Source organism: Onychostruthus taczanowskii, unplaced genomic scaffold (genome assembly GCF_017590055.1).
Source record: "Onychostruthus taczanowskii isolate IOZ18803 unplaced genomic scaffold, ASM1759005v1 scaffold119, whole genome shotgun sequence".
NCBI classification, from domain to species: domain Eukaryota; kingdom Metazoa; phylum Chordata; class Aves; order Passeriformes; family Passeridae; genus Onychostruthus; species Onychostruthus taczanowskii.
The window spans coordinates 1,510,080-1,536,043 of record NW_024498340.1 but is presented as its reverse complement, the minus strand read 5'-3'; the positions used below and the strand labels follow the sequence as shown (position 1 = coordinate 1,536,043).

Sequence of the window (25,964 nt, the reverse complement as noted above, 5' to 3'; positions counted from 1 at the left end):
TTCCAGTTGTTGGAGTTAAGTTTTAAAGTTTATAACTGTAAAGCTATAAGCCTGCAGCATGCCATATTGATAACTTTTATCACTAGTGGTCCCACCTAACAGAACTCTAGAGTGAATGTTACAAATTCCAGACTACATAGGATACATCACCGACTAAAAGGAGGCCTGAGCCTGTTAAATGGAGTTGAAGGCGTCAATCAAGGCCTAGGTCAAGGTTTTACACAAAGCTGCGTCTGTCATCGGCTTGCAGAGGATGACAGACACTGCTTCTGTATTTAAAAACAAAAAAGGGGAACTGTGGTGGCCTACAGCTGGCCTGTAGGCCTCAAAGTATAATTAATTATAAAATTATAAGGGAAATATATGATCAGTTACAGAATTACCTTACTTACATAATTCAACCAGTGAAATTGTGACTGGTCAAGATCTGAATAAAGCGAACTGTTGCTGCATGAACTCAGTGTGTCGTGTATGTGGTCTGTCTCCAAAACTGTGACAAAGAGGAGCAGACATTTCATGATAAATCCCAAAAGAAGTATTGCACACACACTCTGAATGACATCAGTGAAGCCTGCAACTGACCCACGCCCTTTTGCACCTCAGTCCTCTCTAGAGGTTGGCTTGCTGAGGTCTTCACCCTGAACACAACATGCTCTTCACCAAAACACATAACTGCAAGTATTAGCTATGGGCCCCTATCAGACTATAAACCTCACCAAGTCAGTATTCGCTGCAAATACAAGGCTTATTGAAAGAAAGTAACACCTGGCACCCTAACTCTGGTACCTAAATCTTGAAATTTGAAGTGCTGTGGCTTAATTGTTTGGAAGACTCAACTTTCTATAGCCTTAGAGTGTCAACTCTATTTTCCTGCCACATGTGCATAAATTTCTAAGGTAAATATGTTGAGCACTATTCAACAATCCATTCAGTGGGATGCAAAGAAGCTCTTGTTTGAAAACTATCTCCGTGGACAAGAGCAACAAGTCTGCTAGCTCACAACCGTGAGGCAAAGCAGTGTTTAGACATCTGGAAGGTGTCTAAACAGTAACTTTTTCCGTGAGACCTGACTACTGGCTACTTCCCCAGCTAGAGAGACAAACAAGGGTAAGGGAAGAACATTGATGCAAACACATACCGATGATGATGTCCCTCCCCCTGCAGGCAGATAATAGTTACCTGTTTCGGTCATAACTTCTGTGATGAGGTGATATCCTTCCTCTGTCATAATCCGTCCGGTGCCGACTGCTTTCCTGCCTCCTCCTGTCCGGACTGCGGCCCCGATCCCGACGATCCCCGTGGTTAGCGGAGCGATGCCTGTCGCCGTGAATGTGACCGTGCTCGCGGTGCCGGTGCTCATCATAGTGCTTGCTCCTGTCTGGGGAGCGCCGGTCACTCTGGGACTTCTCTCCCTGGTACTGCCCCGTGTGCCGGAAGTGGCTGCTGCTGGCGCTGCTGCTGGCAGTGCTGCTCGGGAAGGAGCTGGAGCTGTGCTGGTAGTTGTTGAAGCTGGGCGGCGGGAATGACTGCTGCGAGTATCCTGCTGAGTACACGGGCTGGTAGCTGACCTGCTGTGGCATGACTGGCGGTGGGGGAGGGTGTGGTACAGTGGGGGGAGGCATCATGTAAGGAAAGGTGCTTTGTCCAGCAGGTGTTCCTGGCACGGGAGTGTTGCTAGGGTTTGGCACTGGTGGAGGGGTGGGAGGGAAACACGGAGGCACTGGGAAGCTCTGTCTCATCTGGTGGTTTGGAAATGGTGGCCTCATGGGACACTGGCTGATGGGATTTTGTGTGGAAGGGGGCACTGGAGGAGGATAGGGCACAAAGTCTGGCCTGGGAGGCATGTAGCCAGTGGCTGGAGGGTTGGAGTAGGTTGTCGGAGGGGCAGTTTGTTGCTCATACTGGTACTGCACGGAAGGCTGCTGTGGGTGAAGCTGCCGAAGGTTCTGAGGGCGGTACGTCTGTGTTGAAGTTCTTGCTCCTGGTCCCCCCTGGCCACGGGGACATCCTCGCCCAGAATGGAAAGACATGGCTCACCTTTATTGAGGGAAATAAAAATCCAGAGTCACACAATTTTTGTCAGATGTCCTCAATGCATCTGCAGGAGCTGCTCCTGAAGTGCTGAAACTGCAGTTTCCTTTAACAGTAGTAGTAAATGATATCCACTTTCCCTGGGAGCTTTGTGCTCCTCAGACCCTAGTGCAGGTCAATTATGCCCCTTTCGATTCCTTCAAGCCTCTAATCCATAAAAGCACTTACTGTCTTTAAGCCAAAACCCAAGGATCATGCTTTACGAGTTAGGGCAATGTAATTTCAACAAATTATTGTTATGATTTGATATCCTTGACAGGTCAAGGATACAAGCACCTCCACTTGTACTTCGACACTTTGATATAAAACCTTTGGATATCCCACACCAAAGAAATCACTCATTACTAATAACAGCAGTAGTCATCCAACGTTGCATACATAACAAGGAGTTCTCTCTAGAACACAATTCTAAACTTTGGGCAGAATGCCTTGACTAACACCTCATTGCATGCCACCTGGCCCAACAAATCTTGTAAATTTTAAATTAAATACTAGCAATTTACACTCATTACTGAGTCCCCAATGTACTAAAGGACTGAATTCAACAGACACTCCAAAGTGTTTTAAGTGAAGTAGGCATATTTTTATGGAAAAACAGGTTACATCCCTCACAGATTATGAAACAAAAACCATGTAGACTGTGCCATTCCTTAATTTCCATTGAAATAAATGATTCCCAAGAAATCCTTCATCTGCCTTCTCAGCCCTGTTACCCTTGAGAAACTATCACTGCTTAAAGCAGGTTTAAGTGTTGCTCAAAACTAGGCATATATGTAAGGCATTGACATTTACAAATGAAAGCACTGTGCTTCATTAAAGTTTAAACTGATTCTTTAATTACAATGTTAAGTTTCAAAACCTGAAAAAAGAAGAAAAAAACATTTAAGAAAATCTATGGCTGGAATGGAAGGAGTGGTGAAAAAAATTATCTAAGCACCTGCAGAAGTCAAATCCTGTTTTTCTTAAGGGGAAGAGAGAAAGAAAGGGGAGACACGCACACAGCCACAACTGGAAAGATCACCAGAGAAAGAAACAAAGCCTCCCTTTCACTGAGGCTCTGCTGATGCTGAAGTACATGCACAGAATATTCTCCCACCTGCTATAGTGCAACATGGCCAACCTGGACTGCTCAGAGCACTACTCTCAGCCGCATTCCGGTGACACTGCAGCAAAAGATGTGGCACTTGCTGAGAGAGAGTAGACAGCTTCTGGTGAACTGGAGGGAGAAAGGAAAAGAAACACAGGGGCAAAGGACTGATACCAAAGAGGACCCTCCTTACACATGCAGGGCTTAGTGGAAGCCACTGGAATTGGTGGTGGTCATCTCTCCAGAACAACCAAGGGCCAATGTGAGTGAGAATCCCACTCTTTGAGGAGATAGCAGCCATGATGGTATAAAGCCACTTGCTCCTTTCAGTCAGCTTGTACCTGCTCAGTACCCTCCAATATTGCAAAGGTTCTCAAAAAAAAAAACAAAAAACCACCACAATAAACCAGGGGAGAAAGAAAAAGAAAAAAAAGAAAGTAAACATCCATTTTGTCTGGCAATAGTGCACCCTGTTGATATTTCTAATTATCATCCAACAGATGCTGAATTAATTTTGCTTTGGTTCTCCTGCTGTGCTCTTACACAAGTCAGGCTTCTAACAGAAGACTGTTTCAGACTTTGCTAACATTTACATACACATTTTATTTAAACAGGCTGTACCACAGTGCCTTGTCTTTAGGTGTGTTTCTTTCTAACATGTCACAGCTTTCAAACAAACAGTCTTGTTTATCAGCTCTCAGATCTCCCTGATGCCAGAGAACTGCTCTTGTTCTACCACTAATTTCAGTCCTTCAGGATGCACAGAATCACAACTGGAAAAAAAAAGATTCAAAAAGACACAAAACTATTTTACATGGTTACAAATTTTACATGGTTATGAATTATTTTAAAGCTCCCTCTGCTGCAAACTCAAGTCACATTCAACTTTCATTCAAAGTTAAGTAACTTCGAAAACACTGAAAATGGCAAACTCCCCTTTCCCCATCACTTAAAGAGGAATTGCACTGGCAGGAGACAGTCCTTTCTAAAGCAGCACTGGACCTCTAAAAAACACTGAATAAACTCTCCCTGCAGATGCCGTGCTGAGAGCAACAGGGCACCGACACATCGAGAAGAGAGCACCGAGAGGTGACACCATCAATGTCTGTAAGTGTCTCAGAGAGGGCACCAAAGAGGATGGAAGCAGGCTCTTCTCGGCGGTGCCGTGCAACAGCACAAGAGTGAATGGGCAGAAACTGATGCACAGGAAGTTCCACCTGAACATGAGGAAGAACTTCTTTAACTGTGCGGATGCCCGCGCACTGAACGGATTCCACAAAGAGGTTGCGGAGTCTCCCTCACCGGAGATATTCAAGAACTGTCTGGACACAATCCTGTGCCATGTGTTCTGGGATGACCCTGCTGGAGCAGGAATATTGGACCAGATGACCCACTGTGGTCCCTTCCGACGTGACCCATCCAGTGGCCTCATCCCACCGCCGCCTGCCGCTGGCCCGGGGGGCGGGGGCACGGAGCCGCTGAGCCGCCCCCGGCGGGGCCCCGCTCCCTGCTCCGGGCTCCGCTCGGCCGCACGACCCCGCCAGCCCCGCGGAGCCGCCGCGCTCCCGATCCCGGGACCCGCACTCCCGATCCCGGGACCCGCGCCCCCGCCACGCCCCGGCCCGGCCGCGACCCCTGCGGAGCCCCGCGAGCAGCGCGGAGCGGCCCAAAGGCAGCCCCGCCACCCCTCCGCGGGCAGCCCGGCACGCCGAGCCCACCTGGTGCCCTCACCGCCGCCGAGGCCAGCGCCGCCCGCAGCGCCCCGGCTCCGGAACAGGAAAGCGGTGGGAGGCGCTGCGGGCGGAAGCGCCGCCCGCCCGAGGGGAGCGGCGGCATGAGCGGAGCGGAGCCGGGGCCCGGCGGCGCCTCCCGGCCCTGCGCGGCCTCCCGGCGGCATTACCCGGCCCTGCCCGTGTGGGTGGTGGAGGACCACCAGGACGTGAGTGCCCGGCGCTGGGCTGCGGGGGGTGGGGGCTCCCTCGGGTGGGACGTGGGGAGGAGTTTCGCTTGTCCCTGTTTGTGGGCGGTGGTTGGTGTGTTTCTCCGCGGCGCGGATGCTCGGTGGGGCGGATGGAAGCGAAGAGAGGCGCGCGGTGCGGTCACCGGCGGCCTCCCCGGGAGATGCGCTTTCCCGTCTGGTGTGCCGGTTCTGCGGGCGCTTCCTTGGGAACGGCCCTCCCCACCGCAGCCACGCACAGGCCCTAAAGCTGCCTTCCCTTCCGCTGCTGAAACATCAATAAACTTTAGCGCCCAGGTGACCTGGTTCAGCGATTCAGCGACTGAGCTGCTTATTGCCCTGATCGCATTTTGGCATCTTTTAAAGCGATCAATTGCTGAATGTTCTTTTCTTCTTTGTATCGTTAATTGCTGTGATTTAAACAAGATAATACCTACCTAACACTGCTGTTAAAATTTGCTAGCTATTAGTGGGGTGCTTGGAAACTCAACCCTACCCAATGTATGACATGTCAGCAGAGGATAAGTAAATATAATCCCATCTCAACTAGTAGATCGACTCCCACTTAATGAAATGTTAAAAATCTGGAGCTTTGCTTTCTTTCGTGGAGCCATTGAAAAAGAGAGTGAAAAAGGAATTACTTCTGAACTGCTACTTCTGGTTTCTTATGTTTTTTTTTTGGTTTTTTTTGGTTTTTTTTTTTTTTTAATAAAAGCATAAACTGAGGCTTTAATCCGAAAATAACAGATTCTTTACTAGATTCTTTGCAAAGAGAAAATATTAGTGTAGTAAAGTTTATTAAAGACAATAATTTTGCAAATTTTTAAGTAGTTTAATGCAATTAATTTTTGCTAAGACTCACTGAATATGTGATGCTGTGGCAGCTGATTTTTCATGGTAGCCAAGGATTTAGAGTGTCATTGTGGTAGGAATTCTAAGATAATGCCTCTTAATGATCCTTCTTTGTTTTAGTCTCTATATTTCTATTTTCAATTAGCTTAAAGTTCTACTAATACTATATATTTAATTTAAAAATGTTTTCAGTGTAGGAGTGTGGATGCATTGGTCTATCTTGCATAAAACATAAATGGCTTTTTGTCCCAAAGTGTAAGAACTTCACAGAAAATTTTATATCAGCCTTGCTGACAGTGATGTTCCTCCAGAGCAAGTTGTCAGTAGCTGCATCATGCACTGATTAATAATAACAGCTGTCATGGAGGAAATTTTATTCTAAATCCTAATCAGGAGAACTTGCAAGGTTAGAGAACTTAGTCTTTCTTGTCTCTTGCAATTGGTAGTTGCACTTACCTGAGGGGAAGCTTCAATTTTAATTGAAGATACTGTAGGTTGTTTAGTAGGCCAGATTGCTTCTTTTTTACAAAGAAGTAAAAGCCGTGGGTCAGGGAACCTGTTTATTTTAGTCTTGCTTTATCTACTATTGCAATAATATACATATATTTAACAGTTATGCCTATGCAGTATGCAGGGGTTGTCATCTTAATCAGTTTTATGCCAAAAAAAAGTAGCTCAGTTGCTGTTGTAATGAAGAGGTCACTCATAATTTTTGTTGCTTCTCACAGTCTTCACATCCCCTGTATAATAGGGCTGTGATTCACAACCCTTGTTGGATTTGCTCTGGCAGCCAAGGCAGCTGATGCTGTCTAACTGGAAGAGAGTCTGTGTACTGCAGCTCCAAGAGCAATCAACCATCAGTTTTCTCATTTTTACCACCCTATGTTATTGCAGTTCAGTGGTTTGCTACGCTGTAAATTGGTGAGTTTTCTCATCTCTTGTTTTTCACTCTTCTGATGAAGAACTTCAGCAGGGAATAAAGTTGGGCAGTTGAGAAAGGTAGTCTCTATTGCAAACACTTAGTCATAGAGGGATTAGGAATTAATTCTTCAAGAGGAATAGGTTTAATGGTCAGCTAAAGTTTAAATCATGGTGGGGTCAGCTTTCAGTCTATAGCAGTTAACTTATAAAACAAAAGGAACAAACTGTTTTTATCTCCATAGCACCAGTGCATGATGAGGAAGCTTTATAGCATGGGGAAAGAAATACATGGGCAATGATCTGCAGAAGAGGAAAGGCTTAGTAGTAAATGGAAAAAAACGCAAACATCTGGGAATTGAATTTAATGGCTAGTGAGAAGAGCTGCTGCAAACAAGACTTTCTATAAAGAAGGAAAAAGGGTGTAAAGCTGTGATTCTTCAGCAGTTTCTCATCTGGAATGCTTGGGCTTATATTGATTGTTGTTCATGGATTGACTTGCCACTGGAGTTATTTCCCCTTTGCATTGTTTTCTGTCTCCTCCTCTAATCCAAATTCTAAAGGAATATAAGTGGTACTGGTGTTTTTGCTGCTAAAGCTGTTGCATTTTTCAACCCACTGGCTATCATAAAAATGTTTTTATTCATGTTGCTTTAGGTGCTGCCTTTCATCTATCGTGCCATTGGTTCAAAGCATCTTCCTGCCAGTAACATCAGTTTTGTTCATCTTGATTCCCATCCAGACCTTCTCATTCCTGTGAATATGCCTGCAGACACTGTATTTGACAAAGAAGCTCTTTTTAGGTAAGTCCTGGGTACTGCATCAGAGTAGACTTTAAGTCTACTTCTTGCTGCCTTTGATTCACAGTGAATATTGCTATGACTGCCTTGGAAGGATGAACAAAAGAGGTATAAGTTAGATTCAAGTTGTATCTTCTGTCATTTCACTTTTGCTGAAACTTTATTTTTTAATGGCAAAAGTTACCTTGCATATCAAGCAATTTAAGATGTGTGAGTTTGCTTTGTGTATTGGATCAGTAGTGTATGATGGTATTATCCCAAGTGGTTCCTCTGGGTAACAGGAAAGCACTCTGCTTGGATTCTTTGTCTGAAAAGCTGTAGTTATAAAACACTCTTTCTCTCTTCACACTGAAAAACTGACTTTGAGATGGAAATAGCACATCCTTTGTTGGCATGCTGAATATGTGAAGTAGAGCCAGATGTTCCTATTACAATTGTAAATACCACTGTTTTCCCCCACCATCTAAGGTAGGTAGGTAGGTAATAAGCCACTATGATCTTTACTATTGTCTTCCTCTTCCTGTTTTAAAATAAATACTGTTTGCTTCAGTATTATTATTGTGATTTACAGCAATTACAAGCTGATGCATTTGTTGTACTTGAATCACCTTAGCCAGAGTCAATATTTCGTTCTCTTTATTGGATGAGAGGTTTGGTGGACTCTTATCGCAAAATCATAGAATGCTTTGGGTTGGAAGGAACCTGAAAGATATCTAGTTCCACTCCCCTTCCATGGGCAGGGACACTTTCCGCTAGACCAGGTTGCTCAGGTCCCCATCCCACCTGGCCTTGAACACTTCTGGCTATGGGTCACCTACAATTGCTTGGACAACCCATTCCAGTGTCTCACCACACTCACAGTGAAGAATTTCTTCCTGATATGTAATCTAAACACACACTCTTTCACTTAAATCCTTGTGCCATCACTGCATGCTGTTGTATCAAGTCCCTCTCCAGCTTTCTTGTAGTCCCTTTTGAGCTACTGGAAGGTACTATGAAGTATCTGTGCAGCTTTCAGGATGAACAACCCCAACTTTCTCAACCTGTCCTCATAGGAAAGGTGTTGAAGCCCTCTGATCATCTTGGTGGCCTTCTCTGGACCTGCTTGAACAGGTCCATGTAATTGTTATGTGGGGGGCCCAGAGCTGGATGCTGGATGTGTGGTTTCACAAGAGCAGAAAAGCAGGGCAGAATCCCCTCCTTTGACCTGCTCATCATGCTTCTTTTGCTGCAGCCCAGGATACAGTTGGTGTCATACACCTAAAAAAATAGGGTCTTGGTAATGAGGAAAGATGCTAATCCTGTGGATGTGGATTGACTCACTTGAATTACTGGGATGACATTTAAAATACACTTGGAGCAGTTCACAATAAAACACTCTCATGAGGCCAGCTTGAAGTTATTTACAGCAATGCTGATGATGTTCCTTGCACTTTCCTCTGTCTGATGTATCAAGAGACAAAGGGCGCAGAATCGCAGAATCAGTAAGGTTGAAAAGGCCTCTAAGATTATCGACTCCAGCCATTAACCTAACACTGCCAGGTCCACCACTAAGGAGTTTATAATCAAAGTGCCAGGCTAAGAGTGAAGCCGATTCCACTCTATGTCCAAACTTTTTTATACCTACCACAGACATTCTTGGTTTGTCTTATGAATAAAGATTTCCCTCTTTTTCTTTCTTTGTTGATGTTACCCTTACATGGAGTACTAGTTTTAGATGATTTGCATGGGGGACTTCAAGATGTGGAAGATATTTGTGGTGTTCTTGACCATTTTTATTTATAGGGAAAGTAACATTGCTGTCTTCTGTCTTTCTCTACTGATTACAGTGAATTAAGTATTGAAAACTGGATTATGCCTGCTGTTTATGCTGGCCATATTTCTCAAGTAGTGTGGCTTCACCCATGCTGGGCTCAGCAGATCTCAGAAGGGAAACACAGTTTTCTTGTTGGGAAAGATGTATCAACAACAACAATCAGGTAAATTGTCTGCTGACATATACTAGTAATATAAAAGTCATCTCTATAGCTTTTCATTGGAGTTTTTTTGTTTTCTTAAACAAAACTAATAAATAAAAATAAAAACAAACATTTAATTTGTATTCATAATTTCCTTAGAACCTAATGCAGTTACACTTGTGTCAATTTGGTCTTTGGTCTAACTAGTGAAATTGTTACTTGGTATCAGCCATGACTGTTTTTGTAGTGGGAGGTGGGGTTTTTTTTTTGTTTGGAGTTTTTTTCTGTTTTTTGAAGTTAATTTAGTTAAGTACTTAAAACAGGCACTGAGGTAGTGAATTCTCCATCATTTGATAAAGGACAATTCACCTGAGCAACCTCATCTAGCTTTGAAGTCAGTTCTGCTTTAATCAGACGATCGACTTTAGAGACTTCCAGTTGTCTCTTTGAATCTTAATTATTCTGTGATTCAAGTTCGAATCAGAGCCCCTCATCATTCTGCAGGATGCAGTCCATGATAATCTTACATTCACCATATTCATAGTGTTGTGATTTTGGGCAGCTTTAGGGGATATATGCAAATCATGTCTCTTGTGGGCATAGCAAAATAAATATTTTGAAGCAAGTTTAACAGAAAACAGCAGAGAAATGCTTTGTTTTGCCACCTTAAAGCTCTACAATTCTGAATCTGAAGCCTAAAGACAGCCTAAATTATTTTTTTTTAAAAGCTATTGCTTTTCTGTTACATCTAATCATTTAGCCAATATATAGGAATAATTCATTACTGTCAAATAGTTTTCTCACTGGTGGCCTTAGCAGGCATGAAAACAATATTTCAGACTTCCTTTGGAAGAAAGTCAGGTACACTTTCTTCAGATTCTAGGCTTACCAAAACCATGATGGAAGAAAGAGAAAGAGTCCTCATAAATACAAATGTCCTAAAAATTTTGATGTCGGGATTCATAGGCAATAGATACAGCCTCATCCTGAGTGGCCACTAACGTACTATGAGCTCTTGGTGAGCCCTGCAGAATTTCTGGGAAGATGTGCTGTGATTGCCTAGTCAACAAGATGGGGTTGTGATCCAGCCCCTGACCTTGACAAACTGAGGGTAATCTATCCACAAGACACTGGGGAACTGAACTTCAAATTTCTTCTGCTTAGGAAATGATTTGTCTTTGTGGTTGATTGATGGTGATTTGAATACCCTATATTCAAATGAGACCTTACCACGAGCAAGCCAAAGTTCACACTTCCTAATCTTATTTGTAATTTGAGTTTATGATGCTTAAGGCTTAATGTACTGCCATGCAGGTTGAAAATTCTGTTCTTTAAATTTTCACTGTAAGCAGAAGTTTTATTGTTGCTTTTCGTTGGTTGGTTGTTTTGTGGGGTTTTTTTAAGGTGGATTCAGTTGATAGTTAGCTATTTATCCTCTAGTTATCATGTTTATTACTTAGGGAATGTGTTGGGGGTAAAAAAATGTTGAATTCTACTTAGGAATTCATAATATTCAATTTCAATTCAACTTCAAATTAATCTTAGTAGCATATAATGCATTATCTTTTACTTATCCATTAAAACCTTGGGCTATCATAATAAATATAGAGTGAAATTTAATATATTCCACAATAAAGAAGTAGAAAAAACTTTAGTATAATTTAAACCTGAGGATTAAAAGAAATAATTTTGACTACACAGTTTTATTGCTTTCATTAGCCATCAAACACCTATTCATTCTTCTCTAGATCCCTAAAGTATAAAATGCTTTTTCCTAAGCTCTTTGCCAAGATGTGTATTAACTGGGAGTTATTGTCAATTGTAGGGTTACAGGCACAGATAATTACTTCTTAAGTGATGGTCTTTATGTTCCTGCTGATCAGCTGGAAAACCAGAAGCCTTTAAATTTGCATGTCATTCTCATCAATCCTACTGAATCATCAAACATCCGTGAAGGAAATGGCGAAGCAGCATCTGCTAAAAGACTGAAGCTTAATACAGATGACACGGCAAGTGCCACTTCTGCCTCTTCAGGAGCTCCTGATGACTTTGATCACATCGTCCCGAGTGTGAAGAAAAAGGAAATACAAAATACAGATGCCCTAAATGGGGCAGAAGCTTTGGCAGAGGGCTCAGCTTCAAGCTGTCTTAAAAACAGTAAATGCCCAATAAGGGACATTGCTAAAGATGTCTGCCAAGTACTGCAGAAAGGGGATGCATATGTTTTGGACATCGACTTAGATTTTTTTTCAGTTAAAAATCCATTTAAAGAAATGTACACACCGGTAAGTATGGAAGTTGAGTAGCCTCGTACCACTCACAAGAGAGTCCCAGCCTTAATATTTATGTCTATGGAGAAACTCTCATCTAAGCTAAATTAGCAGATTAGCTGATCATGGTTAATGATTCATGGTAATATTTTAAAGAGGTATTTCCATTTTAAAGAAATATTTCTAAGGGAGTGTATGTGGTAAAAAATTTCAACCACCAAATAGGGGGAGTTTCTTACACTTGGTATCAATATTGAGTGTATGTTGAAACTCAGGGGTATACTCAACTTCTGCTTGTTGCTTGGGACAAAATGTTATGGTTGGGTTTCCAGAGGTTACTTTCCAAATACCTGCAGCAAGATTCATCAGGGGAGATGAGAGCCTTTATCGTTTTTTACCCGCTATAACCTGTGCTTAGAAAGCATTTACTCCTTACCATTACATGATGGTATCAGAAGACTGCCTTTCAAAAGCCACAGTAGTGTTGATTATCCAAAGAGTGGTAGCTTGTCCTGATGAGAGGCTGTTATGCTCATTATTGTCTGCCATGCTAGAGTAGGGAAATTATCTTCTTTTGAAGGTTTTGAGGATTGGGTTTCTTATTTGAAGAGTCATTTTCTTCCTCTTTTTTTTCTTTTTCAAAGACAGAATATGAGCTTTTGCAAGAGTTGTACAATTTCAAGAAGCCACATAAAAATGCAACTGAGGTATGATGCTTCCTTGTGGAACGTATGAAGGAATGATTCTTTTTATTTACCCAATGAAAATGAGTTACGACAGCAGGAAGGAACCTATCAAAGGTGCTTAATGAAGTGGTCTCACATTAAGCTATGCAGCCGAATGCTAATGAGCAGCATCTTAGAATTTTTTTTTATTAAATGTTTTGATTAAACATGTGAACTGCATAAATGTTTAGTATGAGTGTGAAAATTTGCTTCTGTAAACAAAATGGTAATTGGCGTGGAAGGAATGAAAATCTAGTAAGTCACCAGCGAACTTGTTCTTTTTATGGTTTAACTGGGCTTAGGTTTGGTGGGGTGTTTCTTCTTTGGTTTTTTGGTGGCTGGTTCTTTTTTCTTTTTTTTTTTATTCCTCTCTCCAGGCTTTCCCATTCCATCCCTTGCTGCTCTTTCTTGATAGTCAGAGCTGTGATGAGTGTGTAATTGGTATTTTGCCTTTTTGTTCAGATGTGGAAAGGATGGTATTATCCTGTACTTGAAGTACTGCAAGAAAGTACTGTAATGTACTTTTCATTTTATGTGCTGTGTGCTTCTAAAACATGGAAATACAGGCTTTCATAATCTCATCTGAACACTAATACAGAGAGATTCAAGACATTTAATTATCACAAATAAATGAAACCTAATTAATATATGTGAATAGAGAAATAAAGATATGTTGAATATTGGCAGACTGATTTTTATATTTCTTAGTTAATCAGGAATAAAAACAGGTACATACTTAAAAGGTGGCTTTTTAAATTTGTGATGGGAAAACCAGAACAAAGTGAGATGATTTATTCTGAAGGTAACAGTTTTTGCAGGCATTTGCTGTGATCCTCTTGAAAAGATGTGCTGTAGGAATGAATCGGTTGTTTCTGATTCCCCATTTCCAGTAGATCAATCATTACAGAAATTAAATCGTAGGATAAGTCATGATGTTCTCACCTCTTTTTTTTCCTAACATACTTCTGTCTGTGCTTATTTAAAGGAAGACTTGCTGGATTGTGTTGAAAACCGTGTTCATCAGCTGGAAGATCTGGAAGCAGCATTTGCAGATTTGTGTGACAGTGATGACGAAGAAACCCTACAGAAATGGGCTGCATATCCTGGGTAGGAGTTTTCTGAGAGGCCTAAATTGCAAATAGAAGTTTGAGAACTGATTAGTCCAGCATTTTGATAACAGAAAAGGATAGGATCTGTGCAAGTACATACTTTTTCCTTTAGTTGTAGAGGAAAAAGAGACAAAAAAAAAAAGGCAACTTACTGTCTTCTGCACTACTCTTTAAGTTTTGGAAGCTCAGTCTTGTACAGCTTCATGCAAGTTTTGTTGTCTGTGGATGGAGGCATATTTGGTGACTAAAACCTTGGTCATTAATGTGTAGCACAGCTCTCAAAAAAGGCAACAAACCAAGGAGGACGTGGAGAAGCAGTTCTTTGGTGCTTCCAAAGATTCTGCTTTCTTTGGAGAAATGGTAGTTAATGGAACTGTACCTGCACAACAGTCTCCACTAGACTGAATTGCGTCACTCTGCTTTTGTGCTAGATGTTTTCACATGAAAAGTTTTCAGATGAAAAGAGACAGGGAAAGTCTGAGCTTTTCCTTGATAGGAAAATTACTCACTTTCCACATCAAATGCAGCAATTACTGTATGACCTCTGTAACACTGACAAGAAGTATTTCCTGTAAAGTTCATATAACTTTTGAGCTGCAACAGCTTCTCTGCAGATATAGCCTAAAAGAAGCACAAGGAAGTCTTGCCAGAGGCAGGTATAAATATAGGGGCTTTATAAGAAACCTGGTGAAACAGTACAATAATACTCATGATTTCCATTTTTGCAGGTGCAAGATGACAGAGGAACAAATTTCCTTTTCAAATCCTAGGTCATGATTTCTATGTCCCTCTTTTTTCCTCACATTTTTTTCCTAACCATTTAAGGTATATATAAATGCTTCCAACTGTTTGTAACAAATTTTGGTTTTGTTTTAACTCCAGAATGAAGTCACTTGTTCAACTAGTTCACAGTTTGAAAACCAGGATGGAAAGCCCAGACTATGAAATGGTAGGTGAAAAAAAACAAAAAGCAGACATGTCAAAAGCATGGCTTCAACAGAGAGGGAGAGAGTCATACTTCCTTTCAGACTTGCTCCTTGATTCAGGACTTCATGTGTTCTTGGTAGTTTTCCTCAGGTTTTATGTATTACTACTTAAACCAGCTTTTCCTTTCAAAGCTGCTAAAATTCTAGTCTGCTTGTCTGTCTATATTTAGGCAACTTTAGTGGGATATCCCAGGACTGTGATGTCTTGGGCTGCATCCTATGAATGGAGGCTAAATTTCACCAGTCTTTTGATCTCCTTTGCAGAACTTAAAATAAGGTATCTATTTATAACATATCAGAGCTATATCATCTTGCAAGGGCTGCAGCATACTCTGAATTCATAAGAAGAGGTACAGTGTACTGGAGATAACAGTCCATACAACCTCCAGCATATTACTTGTTTAAAGAGCAAGCTGGGGGGGAAAACCACCCTGTGTAAAGAGGTACAAGTTACCTGACAGGCTAGGCATGGTATATCCTAAAGACTTTATACATGCATAATTTATAATTGTATTTATAATTCATCAGCAGAAATTAAATCTCTCTTTAATTTACCCACAGGTCCATCAAGCTGGTCTGACCTGTGATTATGTGGAGCTTCCTCACCATGTTAGCACTGAAGATGAGATCCAAGGCCTCATACAATCCATTAAAGTTCTACTGATAGATCTGCCCAAGCCCACACTGGTGACAGTTGCTCGGTAAGACTGCGCAGATACTTTCACTTAAAAATGTCCAGACTATTCTTATGAAGCTGTATGATCCTGTGAATATAGCACTTGTTCTGTCTTAAGCTCTGTTAAAGTAGCTTTACAGTGCTTCAGCACAGGTTATGTAAAGGCTGTGATAAGGCCTTGTGTATGTTGGGATTGATAGCTGTCACTGGAGCTTGTACATCTCTACTTGTATTACTTGAGCTAATTAGAGCGTAGGTGGCTTGGGCTGAAATCCCGCCTTCCTTACTCTCTTGCTCTAGGGTTTATTGTACTACAGATAGGATTTCTTTTTTTCAGTGAAACTTTTGCTGGAACAAGTTTTCATGTAGTAGACTGAAAGGCATTCATATTCTTTAAAGCTCCTGTAAAACTTTATTATGGAGTAAAAGTTAGGCTTCCAGGACTATAAGGATTTTACTTAGAGGCCAGGAACCTGGGAGAACTGGCCTGAAAAAATCTACTTTGAAGACCACAGTGTGGCTCTTGACAAATTACTGCAATTTAATCAGTCAGAAATACTAATTGTGCTCTTAAAGAGCCAGCAGCAATAGCAGAAGCTGATATGAAACTGGTTTTGGCAGCAAGAACTAGTATGGCTGATGCCTGCAATTAAAGAAGAGTCTATTCCCTGGGCCAAATTCTGGGTTATTATCCACTGCTGTGGAGAAACCAGAATCGTCTCTGTACATCTTAACAGATAAAAAGTTCAGGAAGTCAGTTTTTACTACTATCTGTTTGAAGTTCATTAATAGATACTGTAAAAAATGCTGTATGCCAGGTATTGTGAAGATACTTTTCAAGTTTTCCTACCTACTTTACCAGTAGCATTTCAATTTTTCAATCTAAATTTTCCATGTGTCCTTTAAGTAGATAATTTGCTTGAGCTTTGACTGGCAGTGTGTTCTGTGCCAGATTCAGGAAGAGAGTAGAACAGGAAAGATTAGATCCTGTTCCTGAGATGCTGCAGACTTTCTATTAAACTTAACATGTAGTGATAATAAGTACAGCACTAGGCTTCAAAGACATGGTGCCTTTCCCTGCTTTGCTGGGCGGCAGAACTTGCTGCAGTTTGAAATATTCAGCTTCACAGCTTCAACCTACCCACAGAGCATTGCAGAAGTACACAGTGTGGTTATGGTTGTGATATCTGTATTCTCATGCTTCCTCTTTTTTTTTTTTTTTTTTTTTTTTTTTTTTTTTTTACAGATCAAGTTTGGATGACTACTGCCCTTCAGAGCAGGTTGACATCATTCAAGAGAAGGTTCTCGATTTACTACGTTCTGTGTACGGCTCGCTGGATGTGCACTTAGATTACTCAAACACTTCATCTTCTTCGTGATCTTTCTTCGTGTGTTGCTGTCTAATGCAGAGGATTAATTTAAATTGTTCGTTAGCTGTGATTGCAAGGGGAAGACTGCTGTTATTTCAGCAGGTGGCAGTAGAACCCAAGCTGACCCAGCTTGGGTTTGAGTTGCATTGCTTTCTCCACATCGGCTGCATCTGAACTGTTACCTGTTTGGCTTTGTTCAGATTAGTGCTGTAATTCTTATTTATACCATCTTGTTTCTTAAAGTTGGTGCAAGAGAAACGACTTTTTGTCTATAAATTGAGGGATTTTGTCCCATTTCTTTGTGTCTGTAAAAAAAAATTAAAATATATAATTTCTTAAAATGGTTTTCTATTATGTATGTTTTTTTTGTAATTTGGTAACAGATTTGCTCCTGAGTTGCATTATGTCTTTTAAAAACTGGTTTTAAAGATGCCCTTAAAATTTTTAAGGGCATTGTTGGCCTATGTAGTGATCTTTCCCACCTCTTGTGCTGAGATGACCCTCTCATTTCTCTAGAGCAGTCCTTGGTTTCTGCCCCATCCACAGAATATAATTTATGTTCATTTTCTGTCTCACTAATGTGTTATTTTGTCTTAGAGTATTTTATTGGTGGCTTAGATAATATCCCTAGTGGACAGACATTGGGCTCAGTATTTTCACTTTTACATTATTTTGAGGATAAAAAGTGTGTGTGCATATGTATGCTTTTATGTTTTAAATCCTGTAAGGAATTGATGGCTTCTTCAGAAACAAAGATTTTACTTCACTGAAGTCAGCAGCAAAACATTCTGTACCAGGTTTTCACTCATTTTCGGTATTGCTATTTAGGAAATAACAGTTTTAGAACTACTTGATTTAGAAGTCAATATAGTTATAGAGAAAACTGGCACTTCAGAGGAAAAAAACCCACAGGATTTATTGGGAATGAAACTGAAACAGGAAAGAAAATACTACCTAGAATATTGTCTTTTATTATGAATAAATTTTGCTTGTAATTTCTTCTGAAATGATGGAGTTCATTTGCTAACTTTAATCTTTTCTTTAAAGAGACTTTGTGCACTTTTAAAGTTTCTTACTACTTCTGCTGTTGATATAAATGACTATATTATAGATTGTAAGTATATAATTCCTTTAAAATATTTGTTCTAGTAGAATAAATTCCATGACCATGGATCCGTTTTGTTTGTGGTTTTGTGACATGTCTGTCACAAGGAGCCAAGGAGCCTTGGAGCCAATATCCTTAATACTTTATAAATTATAAACAGCCATACATCACATGCAGCAATGAAGTGCAGTCAGATTATGTGCTGCTTCTGCAAAGACTGGGTTTTTTCAAAGTTAAAAATGCTTCATGGTGGGCTTTTCATAAGGTTGTAGAAAACAAAAAACCCATGTCGGGCATGGCTGAGCCCCTCCTGGGTGGGCAGGTGAGAACCAGTTTTCCTTGGGGAAAGCCTGGGCAAGGGAGGGCAAAATTCTTCCTGGCAGGGCTGCAGGATCCAAGTTGGGGAAACTTAGTATGAGCCAAATCCAACAGTGCCTGCATTTCTGCCTGGGTGCTGCTCTGGGGTGCCTTGTTCGGTGAGGTAACAAAATTAAACTTGCCTCTTTGCCTTTTATCTGTGGTCTTGTGGTTGTTCCTGTGCCCTGCCTATGCTGGTTCATGCACGCGTGTTCACCATGGTTTTGCAGAATCAAAATAACATCCTGAATTGTCTATTTGTTTTCCAAGTTAATTAAGAAATCTTCCTTTTAAGCATAGTTTTTGTTTATGAATGTCAAATTGTTATCATCTGAAATCTCTGACTAACACAGGCTGTGTATATGCCAGAAAATGCCAGTCTCGCATAATAACAAAGACATTAATTTCTACATTAAGGACATTTGAAAGGTTGTTTTTTACTTTGGTGAAAAGTAACCAAGCCATGCCAGAAACAGGTGTCTGTTATTTCTCACTTTTGCCCTATATGGCTTCTTTATTAACCAGATGCACAAATCCTCCATTCCCTGTGTCTGCCTCATTTTCCTCTCAGCTTATTTCAGTATGTATTATGCAGAACCAGACAGTGAAATTGCAATGCATAACTCCTCTAATCAGCACTGCAAGGATGGGACATGAAGGCCCATTAGAAATAAACCCACCTGAGGATATTAGCATAGCAGAACTGTATAAGTCAGCAGCTTCATATTGTCTCCTGTGTCTAGATGCCTCTGCCTGCTCTGCTGCCCCCTTTGGCAGAACGGAGGAGTAAGGATGCCCACTGGAGGGCATTTGCAGATATTCCTCAGTAGTAGAGATAGTTCTGTTGTAATTGTGGCTCAGCTTCCAAGATGCACCATCAACCTGAGCAACCACACACACATTTTTGTGCAGAATGAAGTAGGACCTTAAACCAGTAAGCTGAGCAGCCTCTGCCTTCCCTGTGCATCATCAGCTCTGTACCTCAGCCACATTGTGGATTCCCAGCTTGTCACTGTAGAACAAAATTAGCTTTTCCAAGAAGAATGAACCGGGGATGAGTCAGATGGTGGAGGTTACTGTGTTCTCTGTTACCATTTCTTCCCCTCCTTGAGGCTTCTATCTCAGTGTCTGTGGCAGCTCTGTCCCTTCCTGTCTGTTGATAATGATGCTGTGAGTCAGTCACCCTGGACTTGGTCAGAGCTGGAATGTGGGGGCTGAGGAGTCAACTCCATAAGTATCTTCTTTCTGCTGCTACTGAGGAAGAAGAAGATAATTCTCCATCAAGATCAGTCTTGGGGAAGAGACCCTTCCCTGGAGGTATCTAAAAGATCTGCATATGTGGCACCTAGGGCTATGGCTTAGTGGTGAACTTGGCAGTGCTATGTAAAAGATTTGACTCAATGATCTTAGAGGTATTTTCCAATCTAAAAAGTTCTATAACATTTTCTAGGAGACCCATAATATAGGTCCTTTTCAAGGAACATCCAAGGAATAGCACTGGAAGGTCCCCTCCTGTCCTGTTTGATGTCTCCTGTTGTCCCCATCAGTGCTATAAACCCTTTGTAAGTCCCAGCCACTCTCAGGAGGAAGGATGAAAGACATTCATTTTCTGCCTTCAGCTTTCAATGTCTCTTGCAAGAGGAAATGCTCTGTGATAATAGCAGAGGTGCAGCTCCCACCCCCCAGTATAGATAGTCAGGGATGCAGTAAACCCAGTCCCAGCTCCTGTTTTGGCACAAATTCCCTCACTGTCATCAGGTTCAGCCACAGACCAGTCCTGGGAGAGAGGCAGTGTGGCGTAGGTCTACAATGACCTCAAGGAGAATCATATCAGCCCCCCAAAGTTATTTTTATTCCTTACCTGCCTTTGAGGCTGTGGACCACTGTCTGCTCTGCTTCTCTGTCACAAGCACAGCTCCGGAAGGTGCTGGGTCCCTTCACTGGTGCTCACGTCCCTGCAGACTTAAAGTGACTCCCCCCTCTCTCAGATAAGGGAGCTCTCATCTGCAAAGGAAAGCTTTACTCACCATAGTCCCAAGAATTCAAGACATGGCTCTGGTCTAAATTTTTGTCTGGTTTTGTGCAGTGGTCGAGTATTATTTTTACAGTTTTATTGCAATTTCTTTTGAGCTTAAATAATTTCAAACAGGAATATTTGCCCTCTCAAGGAAGGAGCCATCTCACTGGAGAGAGAAAAATCATTCCAGCCTTCCCTTGCTAAATGCTAGCTACGTATTTTCAGCAGCTTCCATGAATGTCCTGATGGTTTTGCATATCTTCTACCACAGGGGATTGCACTGTCTGCTGGACTGCATTCTTAGGGATTGCATGCCTTTAGCAGAATTGTTAGCATACCATTTTACTCAAGGTTCTTGCCAAAATAAATAAATACTAATTTGTGTTTGTCTTACACTGCTTTACAGAATGAGGTCCATTGCAAACTTAGGGTTACCTCTCCCAAAACAAGTCTAAAATATGTCCATCTCTTACCTGCCCTAGGCAATACTAAATCTTATATTTATTTAATGTATGATGTCAACCTTGTACAGTCAATAAATAACTGCCAGCAGAGTTCCTAATATGGAGCTGAATATTGTACTGAATATCACTGTACTACATTATTTTCTAGTGTTTATGTGCTTTGTACTCTGCTTGCTACCCAGCATCTCTTCCAGCCTTTCTTGTAATTGCTTCTAAACATATTTTGGACAGCACAAATTTAATAAGACTCCAAGGTGTACAAAAGACTTCTGGAACACTGTGCCCTGCACCAGGTGGTCCTTCCCAGCTGCTTGATTTTGCTCAGCTCTGAATACTAATGGCCAAGCTAACTCAAATCCCTGACTTTAATGTATCAAAACCTGCCTTGGGACTTTCTTCTTTTTTACTTCAACTTTATTTATTTTCTCACTCTAAGTACAAGTCACCAGCTACCTAATTCCTACTAATACCAAATGTCTGATATCATTTGTGTAATTCCAATTGCCCAGATTCAGATGCCCCTTGTTCCAGTAAGACCACTAGCTTCTCTGAGTTACTCCCTACCTCAGCTCTAGGCCAGGCATTAAAATGCCTGGTTGATCCTCCTCAGTAAATCCTGACATTTTTTTTAAGTGGAATTTTAGAAATGTCTGTAACTAAAGTCAGAATATGGATGCATTTTGTTTCCATACTTCTAGGTGCTATTTTATTTCAATTAATATGGCACTGCTCAAAGCTAGCTCATAAAAGTTCCTTAGAAGCACAAGTCAAAAGCTGATGCATTAGTGACTTGCATTTCCCAGGTAATCCAAAAGTGTCGGTGAACGTGACAATATCATGTCAGACAGAAATACTTCACTGACAAGACTTTTAGTTTCCTTGTTTATAAGTTGCAGAAATAGAAATAAATTTGTGAAATACATTTGTAAAGTGCATATAGTACTCTGGTTTTTATAGGAAATTTGATGAAATTAAATCTGCAGATTAAAAGTTCTGCCTTTGATGAGGTTATGGATACTGCTTCTTTTCTAACAAGTCACTCCATGTATGATTAGACAGTGCAGGAATATAGAAGTAGTTCCCTTTTCTTCCTGTTTCTCAGATTTCAAGGAGGCTAGCAATTCTAGCAATAAAACTCTCTTCCCTCCCGGCTATTAATTCTTTTTTTTTTCCCAGCTACTCATTCTGGATTTTTTTCTCATCTACTTCCTTACCTTGGTTCTCTCCTTTTTTCCTTCTAAGCCTTTAATTCTTTTGATACTTTCTCTCTCTAGACAGCAGAACAATACTAAACTTTAAAAACACATAAGGCACAAAACACCTCTGCACCCTGAGTGCCGTAGTATTAAACATTCTACTTTAGCCACTTCTAATGCACAAGGTTACGATTTAAAGAATACGATTCTTTAAATCGTAACCTTGTGCACAATGCAGAGCAGGTGACACTAAAATCATCAAACAGGAAGTCTTACTAAGAAACTATTTATACAGCCATGCTGCTTAAGCCTGTTGCCAAAATGTCCTCTTAATTAGGTCCAACAGCTGAAAAGAAGGACCATTCAGTGAACAAAATACCTGGGACTGCCCTCATGGAGAATAAACACTTTTGAAGCACTGAATGCTATTGGGGATGTATTCCCACTAGTATGTTTATTTTTGCTGCTGCCTGTGATTCATCAGCTTTCTGAGGAAATCCTTATAAATGCCTGGCACAGCTCAATAAATGTTTGAAAAGTGACTGGAAACAGAAGAGAGTCTGCTTACTTAAAGATTTTTTAGGAGAGAATTCCAAATAAAAATGTGATCTATAATCCCTTTCTTTTGTGTCTTTCATCTTTTCCCAACCTGCCAAAGATACTTTCTTAAATTTCCATTTCTCCATTTTGTAGTTTGTGGTCTTATTTTTGGTGCCTAATTTTATAATTAATAATTCGTAATTATTGTTTAGGTAAGTAGAAAAGTTCACCTCTTCTTTGATTCACTGGCGATAAGGAAACGTTGGCATTTTTATCTGTAATTTTATTAATCTGTAAAAAATTATCATACTGTGTTGGTCAACATTGCTTATGTTTTTAATGTATTTGCTTCAATATAGAGTCTAATTTTTTGTATGATTAAGGAAATGCATGAATATAAGTATTTTCATCTGAAAAAATTAATACATTAATTGAAATAAGATCAGAATGTTAAAACTTGCATAATTCAGAAGAAAAATATATTAAAACCAAAAAAAATCCTAACAGTAGCTAAGAACAAGAGCATGCCTGGGACAGCTGACCTGAAATGGCCAAAGGGCTATTCCATAACACAGAATGTAATGCCTAGGATATAAACAGAAGGAGTTACACAGAAAAGAGTCTGATTGATGCTCAGGGACAGGCTGAGTATCAACAAGCAGGTGCTGAGAAATTGGATTGCATATAATTTGTTTCCATTTGGTTTTAACTCTCTCTCTTCCTCTCCTTTAGTATTATTGTTGTTGTCATGATCATCATCATTATTATTATTATTATCATTATATTTTCCTTAGTTATAATTATTAAACTGTTTTTATGCCAAAACAGGATTTAAATATTTTTTTCTAGATTCTCCTTCCCATCCTGTAATGGGCAAGTGGCAGCACTTTTTATACCTAGGTATACAAAGAAAACTATCATTGGCATATTACTAATCAATTAAGACAAATATGCAATTTAACTTGTGAATATGGGGTAGGTATGACAAATATGTCATCAATGTCTTTAGATATTTGCCCATAGAAAGCATTTTAAAGAGTTATCAACAGCTTATTGGTCTCTGGTCCTAGAACAACCTGTAGCTAAATTCCATAACTGGATGCTGTACAATGCAATCCCTGATGAGTTCATCAGTGTGCACCTGCAACTGTAGTCACAATCTGTAATGACACAGTGCACTGCAGTGCATCTTTTATTAAGACTAATTTTAAACATACATCAAACTTCATCAACCTATACTTCATTGAACCTTCACAATCACAGTGAGTGTTCCACTTAGAAAAGGAGAAAAGGAAGAGGGGAATATAATTCAATTATTTGTCATGTTTGTTGCTGCAAAATTTTTCTGTCTGTGATTCTTCATGTATTTGTGATTTAGCAGTGAAAACACAGGATCTAGTAAGTTGTTTATGAACAATGACGACTAAGTACCTTTGACATTACTTCAAATTTGTTTATGCTCTCAGAGTTCTCCCCATGGCCAGTAAGACCAGTGCTGTGGCTATGCTTTGATGGTGCAGTTTTGATTTTCAGAATTGTTTATTTCCTGAGGCTGGAATAAGATTAGATGCAATCAGTCTGCTGGTAAAGGTCAAGTTGTATATATGTTTCTTTTTAAACAATGATAGCTATAGGGAGTGAAAACATATTTGTTTTCTTTAGATGACAAGAATGTAAAATGAAACACAAAAGGAAAACAATGTGTTGTTTGTATTTGGCACATTGGGAAAACTGATTTTTCAGTGACAAAGCATAAGCCTGAGAAGAAATTTCTGGACAAGACAATATTCTATGTTTTCCCAGGAGCAAGAATTCTATATGGTCATACACACAAGTCGCATTGGTATTTGATGGGGCAGAAAAATAATCCCAGCTTTAGTCTGGAAGCTTTAATTACATCATAAACTGAAGAAGATTTCAGGACAACAAAGGCTGTTGGTGGTGATTCTCCAGTGCTGGAAGGAAAAGACCATGACAGACCTACTTACCTGCCCTGGGTAATAGACCATCATGTGAAAGGATGTGAATTAACACTTTAAACTCTGTTCATCCATAGATGGAAGACCAAGAGAAACAATTTGGTCTGTAGCAGAGCTAGATAAGTTCTCAAAAATGTGTAGCCTTCTAAAGAAATGAGACATCTATCACCACCATATGGTGGGACTGACTGTGACTATTGTTCTCCATCTCCTCTTCCCCCAGATGAGTGCTGGCTGGCTCTCTTGATCTTCTTCCAGTAAATTCTGGGGTGGATTAGCAGAGGTGAAAGGGAAATTAATGGCTCAGCAAACCAGAGGTTTTTGGAACCAAAGACAGCTCCAGAACATCTGCAGCAGGAAAACACAGTTAAGGTCAAGATCAGCAGCAACATGTGCAATGGACACAGCTGTTCTCTGAAACACAAGTTGCCCAAGATAAGATATTTCCATGCAATGCTGAGCCTGTGAGAAACACTTGCTTTGATTACACTTATCTGTGAATATATTTTTACTAGGTTTGAAGGTTTTCCTAATAATTAGATAGAGAGATGATAGAAAAAAATGTGGGCTCTTACACAGAGTTTTCCAGGTAATCTGAAACTGATGAGTTTCACATTGCTGGAGATTGAGAATAAATTGTCTGACAGTCTGAGGAGAATCTTGGGCATCTTTACAGCAGCAGCAGCAAAAGCAAAACCGTCTGAATCAGCCCTTTACTGAAGATTAGTTATTTTCTATGGGTTAAATGAAGGTCACGATCTGCATGATCCTTTTGCAAATTGAGCCATTTTTTTTGCTTTAGAAGACTATTTTATTGGCAAATAAAACAGCTGCTAAAGGTTGTCTCACCAATTTGCCTTGCAAAGTGAAACCTGGGACTTCAGGAAATTTAAAAGGGCTGGACATTACCTTCTACAAAATAAGTAATCAGTAATATGTATGTACAGCAAATTTCATTTCCACTAGTTTTTAATTGCACACTGAGACAGAAAACGTGGGAAGAGATCACAAAAAAAAAACCTACATTTTTTTTATTCTCCTGGAGTATTGTGTGCTAATTTATGTCAGGCTTTCCTTTTTCGACCATCTGGAAGCTTCTTGATCTGTAAATAAAATTACTTTCTTTGGTCTTATGTGATCTTATACCTCTTTGCTGACTTGAGAAAATGAAAGGCTCTTCAATGGCTAGCTTAATGCTTCATTTACTTTTGCTTGCAGTGCTCAGTGTGCCACTTAGCGATGTCTAGGTACCAAGTGATTGCAGTCATTAAAGCACCTGCTGTAAGGGAAACAGCAGCTTCACCCAGGGGGTATAAATATTTTTCTTTCCATTTCCCCAGCTCAGTGTAACTAGTTATAGCTCTCTTTTTAGTTTTTTTTTTTACACTTCATTAAATGTGTATATAGTTTAACATTTCTCTGATAAAAAGGAAATAGCATATTAACAATGGTGACGGAAATTTCAAAGGACATGCCCCAAGCTCTGCTTCTGCTGGGTAAATCATAT

General features: G+C 40.4%; 2 protein-coding genes across 4 annotated transcripts in view; one reads left to right on the top strand and one right to left on the bottom strand.

The window, feature by feature from the left end:
* Nucleotides 1-4,944, bottom strand: part of DROSHA (drosha ribonuclease III) — a 74,635-nt gene extending 69,691 nt beyond the window's left edge. The window contains exons 1-3 of one of the 3 annotated variants that reach the window (XM_041427762.1): nucleotides 4,897-4,944; nucleotides 3,188-3,307; nucleotides 1,180-2,037 (exon numbers count right to left, since the gene is read on the bottom strand). In XM_041427762.1, coding sequence (XP_041283696.1) covers nucleotides 1,180-2,030 — 851 coding nt within the window. In that variant the 5' untranslated portion in view covers nucleotides 2,031-2,037; nucleotides 3,188-3,307; nucleotides 4,897-4,944. The remainder of the gene's footprint in view (nucleotides 1-1,179; nucleotides 2,038-3,187; nucleotides 3,308-4,896) is intronic. The other 2 variants (XM_041427763.1, XM_041427764.1) reach the window with 2 other exon arrangements.
* Nucleotides 4,945-4,967: 23 nt separating this feature from the next.
* CUNH5orf22 (chromosome unknown C5orf22 homolog) lies at nucleotides 4,968-17,970 on the top strand. The gene is made up of 9 exons (XM_041427765.1): nucleotides 4,968-5,117; nucleotides 7,563-7,708; nucleotides 9,535-9,684; nucleotides 11,489-11,948; nucleotides 12,578-12,640; nucleotides 13,644-13,765; nucleotides 14,650-14,716; nucleotides 15,315-15,454; nucleotides 16,676-17,970. Exons 1-9 carry the CDS (start codon nucleotides 5,013-5,015, stop codon nucleotides 16,806-16,808), a joined length of 1,386 nt encoding a protein of 461 aa, XP_041283699.1. The 5' UTR covers nucleotides 4,968-5,012; the 3' UTR covers nucleotides 16,809-17,970.
* The last annotated feature ends 7,994 nt before the right edge of the window (nucleotides 17,971-25,964 follow it).

Coding starts and splice junctions, on each gene's coding strand:
- CUNH5orf22 (XM_041427765.1), top strand. CDS start 5,013: ATGAGCGGAGCGGAGCCGGGGCCCGGCGGCGCCTCCCGGCCCTGCGCG. Junction 9,685..11,488: donor GTATCAACAACAACAATCAG/GTAAATTGTCTG, acceptor TGTCAATTGTAG/GGTTACAGGCACAGATAATT. Junction 15,455..16,675: donor ACACTGGTGACAGTTGCTCG/GTAAGACTGCGC, acceptor TTTTTTTTACAG/ATCAAGTTTGGATGACTACT.